The sequence below is a fragment of the Aplysia californica genome, unplaced genomic scaffold (assembly GCF_000002075.1).
Source record: "Aplysia californica isolate F4 #8 unplaced genomic scaffold, AplCal3.0 scaffold01400, whole genome shotgun sequence".
Taxonomy (NCBI): domain Eukaryota; kingdom Metazoa; phylum Mollusca; class Gastropoda; order Aplysiida; family Aplysiidae; genus Aplysia; species Aplysia californica.
Genome location: NW_004798670.1, coordinates 3,830 through 14,081, shown reverse-complemented (window position 1 = coordinate 14,081; position 10,252 = coordinate 3,830). Strand labels below are relative to the sequence as shown.

The 10,252-nt window shown below is 39.0% G+C and overlaps 1 protein-coding gene across 1 annotated transcript in view; it reads right to left on the bottom strand.

Annotated features, from left to right (window-relative positions):
- Window positions 1-9,095, bottom strand: part of LOC101847168 — a gene marked incomplete at its 5' end in the record, with an annotated part of 11,291 nt that extends 2,196 nt beyond the window's left edge. The window contains 5 exon segments of the mRNA XM_013090662.1: window positions 86-136; window positions 4,861-5,055; window positions 7,406-7,606; window positions 8,324-8,437; window positions 8,982-9,095. Coding sequence (XP_012946116.1) covers window positions 86-136; window positions 4,861-5,055; window positions 7,406-7,606; window positions 8,324-8,437; window positions 8,982-9,095 — 675 coding nt within the window.
- Window positions 9,096-10,252: the final 1,157 nt, after the last annotated feature.

Sequence of the window (10,252 nt, the reverse complement as noted above, 5' to 3'; positions counted from 1 at the left end):
AGATAGATAGATAGATAGATAGATAGATAGATAGATAGATAGATAGATAGATAGACAACAGTGTAAGAACAACAGACGTACTCACCAATGTCAACGTTGAAATATTCCGCTTCGGGTTGGAAGCTCACATACTGATCTGTAAAAAAAAAAGAAATATAAAATACCCCAATTATTATGACTAGACACAGACCCGTTCTACGAACGGTGCTATAGTGATAGGAATGCTCAAGATAAAATGTTTGGACCGGTACCTGATTCATTTCCGTACGACATCTGTGTAGACAACATTGCTGGTATATGCGCCATCTGGAACACCGTCCTGGGCAGCAGGTCTGTTTGCATGTATCCTAATAGATTCCCTGGACCAAACACGACTCTTTGCGACATATAATTGTCCATGGAAAAAAATCGCCCGGTAAAGAAACCACTATCCTTTTCAAAGTCTGTCCCTGAGCTTTGTTGGCAGTCATTGCAAAAGCAGGTCTAACCGAAATTGAATTGTTTCCCTCGCATATGGTAGGGAAATATGTTGTCTGAAGGCATGAGGGGAATCCTTGGGGTGAAAAGTCTCTTCCGGCATGTGGACCGCAAGCAACGACTACATCAATGACATGTTGATGAAGGTTTTGAACCACATAGCGAGTCCCGTTGCAGTGGCCGTTTGAAGGATCCAGATTTCTCAGCTACCTGACAATGCTCATGTTGTTTTTCCGCAATGTCAGTTTTGTGGGGTGGCATACCTGACGGACACAGGGAATTGATAAATTCGATGGGGTATTTGTGTTCATTTTCTTCATCCGAATCACTGCTCCTGCAGACTTTTTCTTCTCCGGGAAAGGACTGCATGATCAGGTTTTTTATTCTGTCTACTTCTGTGTTGGTGGGACAGATGATGCAGCGGGAAGCCAGCCAGTCAGGATTTGTGTTAGACTGCACGTTACCGAAGACAAAATTTATCAACTCTCGTTCGCTGTTTACAGTGATGTCATCTGGCAGTGTTATCGCAAACTCCTCGATTTGCTTGCATATATTGTGTGGGTGCCATCACCAATGTTCAATAGATAGTTGGAGAAATCAGCAGTCTCACCTGTAAGCGAAACTCTCATGTTTCTTGTCAGCCTGAGCACATTAACATTCTCCCACAGATAAGAGATTTCAGCGTTGCATTGACTATCTGTGGTCTTGAGCCATGGTGAACTACTGGTAGTACTTGGCGCCAGTCACCCGACATCAGCACAGTTAGCCCACCGAACAGAGAGCTATTCCCACATATGTCTTGAAGTGTTCGGTCTTTGGGTTCAAACATCTATGTTTGTGGCCCATCGATACTTCACCAATGATGAGCAGCTCTGTCTGGCGTAATAAAAGGCCACTGGCATCTTGGAGACTCACACTGCACATGGACTGTTCGTTCACACAAAGGGATATTCTGCATCTGCAGTGTAATGTTCTGCCATTTGAGAACAGAGTTTCTGCAATGCCTGACAGAGCTGTAGCAAGGGCGATCTTCTTAAGGGAAGGGACAGCCGCAAGAATCAGGTTTATAGTGTGGGTTTTCCCAGTCCTTCTACTTGCCTCCAGGGCAAATATCTTGCTTTGTTTCTGTACTACTGACTCTATCACAGCACCATACACCACTCTTTGTTCTTCTTTAAGCTTTAGGTACTCTTGACTCACCTTCTCTCTCAGGTTGAAGTTCTTTCAAAATGTCTGGCCGCAAAATATGACACAGGCTCAGCCTATCCTGAAATTCTGTGGCAGAGTCATGAAAAAGAATCTGTGCAAATTTTGGTTCAGTTCCAGCAGTGGGAAGAAGATTTCCTAATCGGTGGTACGGCTTGCCCTGGATTTTGAAGGTTGGATTGAAGCCCTTTTCAGCTTGTTCACAGCATCCAATTGAAGCAAGGGCGAGAGCATTATTGTATGACCTACAGTGTGGGAAGAAAGAGCTAGTGCTCTGAGCTATATCGTAAAACGTTATTAATTCCCGAGGAGGTGGGGGAGGTACAGGTACTAACCTTTTCATTTTGACATCAGAATGTATTTCTCTCTTCTCCTCATCTTATGGCATTGCAATGATCACAGACAACACTGAATTCACCACAGTCATATGTAATCTTCGGTCAACTTCAGTTTTACTACACGACTGTGCGTTGCACGCTATGACCAACGTTGGCCCATTCTTTCTTGGCCTAGCACGATCAAGGTCTTCCTCTATCGAAACAGAAGTAGTCCCCAGTAAAATGTGAAATGGCTAAAGGTAGAGTGAAAACATCCGAGAGCTTCGATTTACAGGAAAAACCATTAAACCTGAAAAAAAGGTAGTTTCCGAACGTTGAAAATATGCCCACGTAACCCTTTGGGGCAATTCTTGTCTAACTCACATTTTTGTAGATTTCTATGGGCACTTGTGTAAGAAGTTTTTACTGACCCCACAAATGGGCTTAGCTCCATTATAATAAGAAGATGACTCTACCAGAATTTCTTTAGGAACTACATAACCCTATGTACACGGGGACAGCTCCAAATCGGCGGAACTACGTCATTTGGCCCATGTTCGAATTAACTCGAATTTTATGTCGTGTCTCCTTCTTGTGCTTTTTGTTGTTGTTTCGTAAAACAAATTTTTTAAAAATGGATCAAAGATTGATTGAACGAATTAATTAATTAACTAATTAATACAATCGATGAATGAATGAATGAATGAATGAAAATGAATAAACAAACAAATAAATCAACAAATAAACAAAACAAATAACAAATGAATGACTGAATGAATGAATGAATGAATGAACAAAAAAGGAATTTTAAAAAATCAAGAATTGAATGGATGAATGAATGAATGAATGAATAACTGAATGAATGAATGAATGAATGAATGAATGAATGAATGAATGAATGAATGAATGAATGATGGAATTAATTAACGAATGAATTCTAATTAATTATTAATTAACAAATGTCAAATAAAGATGAATAGATGCATGAATAACTTTAAAGAAATGAGAGTGTGCCTAAAGAAAGGTACCAAAAGTCGGATTTTAACCATTTTTTAGCTATGGGTTGTACCTAATAGGACATTCAATGCTGAACACAGTGGTTTATATTTTTTTGAGGTATCTCAAGTAGTTTTTGATATATTGCACATTTTGCGAGGTAGGGTCTAAAGACTTAATTTTGAGAAAATTAGCTTTCAAGTTTAGAACACATACAGACTTGAAAAAAAACAACCCCCGATGATTTAATTGTTTTTTAATGTATTTATTCATGGAAAATTCATTTTCAATTAGGAATTCAGTTGACATTATTATCAGGATTAGAATTCTGTAAAATATACCAGGGAAGAGAAATTGAAAACGAGCTTCAAGAATAGATTTTCACACCTTTTAAAAGCAGTTTTCTTTATCTTTTTTAAAACATACCCTACCCTCAATATAATTCAAAATAAAATATTAAGAAGTCAAATCAATGAAAACTCTTTTAAAACTGTATTAAAAATCGTGGAACTATCATTTTTTAATGAAAACACATTTTGTTTTTTCAAAAAGTGATTTTTTCGTAATTATCAGCCTGAAGCTCCAAATGGTCTGTGAGAACTTAAGGTACCTTTCTTTAGGCACACACACAGATAAAGAATAAAAGAAAATGAAAAAATCAATAAACTGGAAGGTTTAATGTATACAGAATAACGTATTTAACGACCCGTCAAGTAAACGATGTTTTCTCTTCACTGCATTCCACAAGCAAATTCTGTTTCAACTACTTTGGTTTTATAGCCCCTTTCCCCATCGACACAGTTTTGATCTTTCTAGGAGGCGGTCCTTAGCATCCGTACACATCTTATTTCAGAAGAAGAGCATTAAGCGTTTGTAACCCCCCAAAAAAAAAAAACAACCAAAAAAACAACAACACAACAACAAACAAACAAAGAAAAAACCCCCCACAAAAACATCCATGAAACCAAACGGAGGGAAAATTCCACATGGCAGGAAATGGTCATAAGGACAAGTGAATTTCTCAAATAGAAAAATCCGTTGATGTCCGTTAACTCTGACTGGAGTGGCGCAAGATCTCAGATAATGTTGTCTACACTGTGATCTATTTATCCTCTTCTTCTTTGTTTTTAGTTGCTAGATGTCAGGGGTAGACGGCTGCTGGTTCTTCGACCTGCCGAGTAGCTGATTTTTATACGTATGTGATCTAATACTATACGTATGTACTCTATATGTGTCCCTGTCGGTTAATATTATCATATGAAGGTACTTTCAAAACTGAGTTAACATTATTTTTAAAAAACTATCACCTTTTCCCTACAATTTAAAACAAGAATGAAATTAATATGGCCACATTTGACGAACATACAGAACTTTTAATTGTGCGAAGTGAGGAAACAGGAAAAGCAACATGTTTCGAATCTAAAACCTAGTGAATGAGAAGTGAACACCATATCTTTAGTTCACGAGAACCCCCTTAATGTATTTATATCAGTGTGTTATTGTAAATGTTTTAAGACCCCACGGACTTAATGAAGATCATACATGGGGCAGACTTCTTCGACCTTCCCCATCAGGGCCAATCAGAAATGAGGAACACAACGTCGCAGAAAACAGACGGATAAACTCAATTAAACAAGTATACTCCACTCGGGGAAAAAAAGTCACGTTTTGTGCAAAACAACGGCGAAACAATAACCATTACGCCACAAACTCAGTTACTTTTCATTAATACTCTTCTTCCTTCAGGTACTCACTCATTCCCTATGTTTTGTCTTTCTCACCAAGATCGTTTTACTTCTAAAACTCAAAGTCTCAAAGCACGCGACCCCTGATGAGGTATGACTCACCGGTGTGTTACATTTACCTGTGTGACCCACGGCGGACTCTGGTGACATCACCGACACGTTCTGGTAACGTCTCCCGTCATCGTAACCTGCTTGCGGGTTGTCAGGTGTACTGGTTTTCCCAGTGGTTGTGCCGATCAAGATATGGGTGTTAGCGTTCTTTGCTTTGATCAGCTCTATATCCATGTCCACGTACTGATTTCTTTTCGGCTGTTCTGTTGATTGAAAAAAACACTAGAAGAAGTCGCCGAGAGGAACAAGAATCTCCACTGAGGTCAGTGGGACTATCGTTCAGCGTAGAACCTTGACAGACAAGATCAAATCATCTGTAGGTAAAGTAGCTGTATGGGTTTAAAGCCCCTATCAACACTTAAAGGTTATTTTAGAGGCATGACCTCCGAATTTTACGTCCGTCCTCGATAGGACATGGCCAAATGGTAGAGAATTTTGAAAAAAAAATCTCCACTAAGGGACCCAACTTCAAGAATACCCAGTCTGGGATTCGAGCCAGAGCCATCGGCTCAAGAGTCAAACATGGTACCAGCTGAGATAACGGGGTTGCCAACCATCTCTTGTGAAGACAATTGTACCACGTCACAGTGGAATCCGGAGCTCGTGAATTTTGGGCGTATGGAGTTTTGGGTATAATCTTAAATCTTGTTAACTTGTCTTGCTTGCTGTGAATCTTAAATAGAAGTCGAGATATTTTCTTTTGAAGAGGTAATGTTAGCGAGAAAATGGCGGCCAAAGTTTAGTAACTTCTATAGCTAGAGAGTTATTGAAAACTGAACATTTACCCTTTTTGTGCCTTTCACTAACGTCTTTCAGTAAAATTCACACGTATGTGTCTTTTTAAACGAACATAACAGGTGTCGAGCCCCCCCAAAAAGATCATAACTGCCAACACGTCAGAGCAAGTATGTTTTCTTAGATCCTATTTTGACAGGCGCATGGTTTCACCACATTGCCTCTCAAAGAATATGTGAGGCAGTGTGGTGGAATCAGACTCTCGTCAAAATAATTAAAGTGAAGAAACTTGCATTTTTCTGCAGGTTTGTGAATTTTCATGAAATGTGTTTTTTTTTGACTCAGCACTTTTCATGCCCATTAAAGAACCCTTTTTTTGTGTGGATTATTCTGAAAAGTGTTGATTAAAAGCACAAAAAAGTAAATTTTCAGTTACCACAGACTCTTAAGCTAAGTAAATAACTAATCTTTGGCGGCCATTTTCTCTCTAATTTTACCTCTGAAAACAGGTGACCCCCACCTCCTTCTTTTGCAAATATCTCGACTTGTATTCAAGATAAGATAAATGAATATTTTTTTCATCCAAATAAAGACAAGTGAATAAGCTTTAAGATGATACCAATAACTCTACATGCCCAAAAACGGACGAGAGCCTGATTCCACCACGCTGCCTCACTTATGCTTCTTTCTTATTTTCTCTCTTCTAGTTTTTCTACGTCTATCAATGTGAATAGTTTTGTTCCTGCCTTAAATGTATCGTAGAAAGCCGCAAGTAAAAATGTCCCCTTACCATCAGATCCCAATTCTATTTCTTTATCTTTACAAAGTATTGAAAAGTGCAATGCAAAAAAGAACACCCTAGACCATAACCCTTTCACCTTTATGAGAAAGAAGTCAAAGGTTCATATTTTCAAACCGACTTCTCTTTGTGCCTTGTAAAGTTTTTTTCTCCATGAATTTACTGCCGAGAGCCAAACCGGCTTTACGTTATTTTGTTTGTTTGTTTGACAATGACGATGACAACCTTTATTCATCTCGCAGGGACACATTTGTCTTGGCCGTTTACAATTTCAGTAGACGTTACAAAGGTTAGGTGCACTCACGCATACGCACAACTTGACAGGACATTAGTAAATACATGTCTCACGTGTTGTGACAACCTTCTCTGTAAAACACAAACACATACACACACTCACACACACACACTCTCTCTCTCTCTGTTTCTCTTCCCCCCCCCTCTCTCTCTCTCTCTCTCTCTCTCTCTCTCTCTCTCTCTCTCTCTCTCTCTCTCTCTCTCTCCTCTCTCTCTCTTTCTTTCTCTTTCTCTCTCTCTCTCTCTCTCTCTCTCTCTCTCTCTCTCTCTCTCTCTCTCTCTCTCTCTCTCTCTCTCTTTCTGTTTCATTTGTAGCACTGTCTGCTTAGCAACTTCACTGCTGTTGGTACGAATGAATTTCTATATTTGTCTGTTCTTGCTTTTTTGGAAATGTATCTTTTATTGCCGGTCAATTATTGCAATTCCGATGTCAGTGGGTGGCTATGGTCACTTAGGATTTTTTCTGCCTTTTTCAGAACTCTGGTAGTTGTTTTTTTCTTCTTTTTTTTTTTTTTTGCTTGGGGGGGGGGGGGTTGTAGTGTTTATATTTTATTTTATTTTATTTATTTATTTATTCATTTATTTATTTATTTATTTTTTTTGGGGGGGTTGCTTTTTTAAGATCATATTTTGTTTGTTCTATATTCTTATTTAATGTCAAGTCTTGACACTAGAAGAAATTTAGCCAAGGCCATAAACAAGTTTTCATTGTACAATTCTTTTACCTTTACCCTTCTGTCCAGCTGTTGCCATCGGTGACGTCAGCAGTACGTTGTTGTAATGTCTCCCGTCACCGTCTGTCTGAGTGGCGTCAGGTGTCATGATTTCCGCCATGGTTCTTCCTGTCAGGACCGGGGTGTGGATGTCCTGTTGTGACGACATGTGGACCGAATCCACATCCACGTACGGACTTTCCTGTTCACGGCCTGTGGATGGAGGCACGAGGAAAGAAAATACAAATTGGGAAATTGTGTAGGTTTTACTCCCCTTTCAACATTGTCAGGTCATCAAAATGGAAGAGGTAGAACCTCTGCAGTTAACGTGTGTCCGCAATAGCATCGAGACAATTCGGCGGAGAGCCTTACAAACTCCTCTAAAGAACTTATTTTCAAAGCACCCACTTGGAGATTCGAACTAGGGTCATCTGCTCCGTAATTCAGCATGATACCACTGAGCTAAAGGTGCACCCTAGGAGTAGTTAGTAGTGAAGAGTAACAAGATCCCCTTTTCTTTCTAACGACAGAAAGAGTACAATAAATTGAAACAAAGTGTGAACGTGAACAAAAAACAACAACAAAAAACAAAAAAGCTTATACTCACCCGACCCTCTACTTTAAACTCTCCATGAATCCATGTATGTTTTATCCCTTGCCTGCCCAACAAAACCGTTTATGAGAAATACAAAGTGAGAAACTCCTTGCCCAATCGCCCCAACCTCTATCCATCTTCTTCTTGAGATAAGATAAGATAAGATAAGACAACATAAGATAAGATAAGATAAAATAAGATAAGATAAGATAAGATAAGATAAGATAAGATAAGATAAGATAAGATAAGATAAGATAAGATAAGATAAGATAAGATGATAAGGTAAGATAGGATCTCATTGAAGAGAAATTTGCAGTGCCAAGATGAATACATACAAACGGGTTTCATTTTTTCTGACGGAGACTTTCCGAGAAGCCCCGGAGTAGGAATGTCTTGCGAGGTTAAGTTGTCTGAATCTACGTCCATGTACACATTTTCTTCTTGGCGGCCTGGGGATGGAGACACGAGGAACGAAAATGTGAGATATATAGGTTTCACAACCCTTATAACATTGTAAGGTTATTTAAGAGGAGGGACCCTCAAGTTTAACGTGTATCCTCGATAGCAGCGAGCCAATACGGTGGAGAGCCATACAAAAACTGCACTAATGAACCTACGTTTAGAGCGCCAAGCTGGGGAGTCATCTGCTCCGTATTGCAGCGAGATACCAACTAGGCTATAGGTGCGCCTTGGAGTAGCTAGCAGCCAATAGTAACAAGACTCTACATTTCTTTTCTATCAAAACAAACAGTGCAACAAAGAGGACAACGTTTGAACGTAAACATTTCAAAAGAAGGCCACCCAGTGCCACTCAGCTATAAAACCCCACCTCCACCCATATTCCTTGCCCGCCCCCAATCCATAAATGAAAACTAAAATGTAAGAAGTTCCCTGCCCGATCGGCCTAACGCCTATCTATCTTTATCACAAGATAAGATAGCATCTTACAGATCTCCAGAAAGAGAAATTTGCTGCACCAATGTGAACACATACAAACGGGTTTGGTTGTTTCTGGCAAAAACTTTCCGACCAGAGCTGGGAGGTGAATATGCGGAATCGACATTTTGTCCACATCAATCTCTTCGTATTGGTTTTCCTCTCGGCTGCCTGTAAAGATAAATTAAACGAGTGGCATCATGGTGAAATCAGGCTCTCATCGAAATAATACAATGAAAGAGGACGACACGTTTCCAGCGCTTTGGGCAGTTTTTATCATTGTGTATAAAATCTTGGCTCAACACATTACTGGGTGGATTTAAGTGAAAACGATGGTGAATGTTACCAAATGAATGCAGCATTGAAGTTTCTAAGGACACACGCCACGCTTCGGAAATCTGAAAACTTTGGCACCCATTTTCTCGCTGTTCACTTATGACACCAGATTACCTCACCTTCTTAAATTGCATTTCAACTTCTATTCAAGATTGATGAGCATTTTTTCAGCCAAGCAAGACAAATTAAACAAGATTTGAACCAACAACTCTGCATGCCCATACGCTGACGGGCGCCTGATTCCACTGTGCCATGACACAAATGTAACAGTAAATGTGAGGCAGCGTGGTGGAATCAGGCTCTCTTCAATTTTTGGGCACATAGAGATATTGATATCATCTTAAAGCTTGTCCACTTGTCTTTATTTGGATAAAAAATAATATCCGTTTATCGTAAATACAAGTCGAGATATTTGAAAATGAAGGACGTGGGGGTAACCTGTTTTCAGAGGTATAATTAGAGAGAAATGGCCGCCAAAGATTAGTTAATTCCTTAGCTTAAGAGTCCATATTAGCTGAAAATGTACATCTTTTGTGCCTTTAATCAACGTTTTTCAGTAAGAATCCACACAGACATGAATTCTTTAATGGCCATAAAAGGTGTTGATCCCAAAAACAAAAATTTGATAAAAATTCACTAACCGGAAAAATGCAAGTTTCTTCACTTTGATTATTTTGACGAGAGCCTGATTCCACCACGCTGCCTCACAAATATCGAACAGTTATTAGAATCTTTTCTGTGATGGGCTTCTCAGTTTCCTTTGGAAACGATTTTTGATAATTATACTAGGTGATATGATTTTATGGAAAGGAAAAGTCAAGTGATTTGTATTGTTTATGTAGGATTTTTTTTCTCTCTCTTTTATTCGCAAAAATCGTCACATCGGTTGATAGTGTTCGTTTAACATTTTCGCGTTATCTATTATATACGATTATTTCATTTCGCACAACCACTAGTTTTTAATGCAATGTTTCTACAGCTTTTCAAAATTG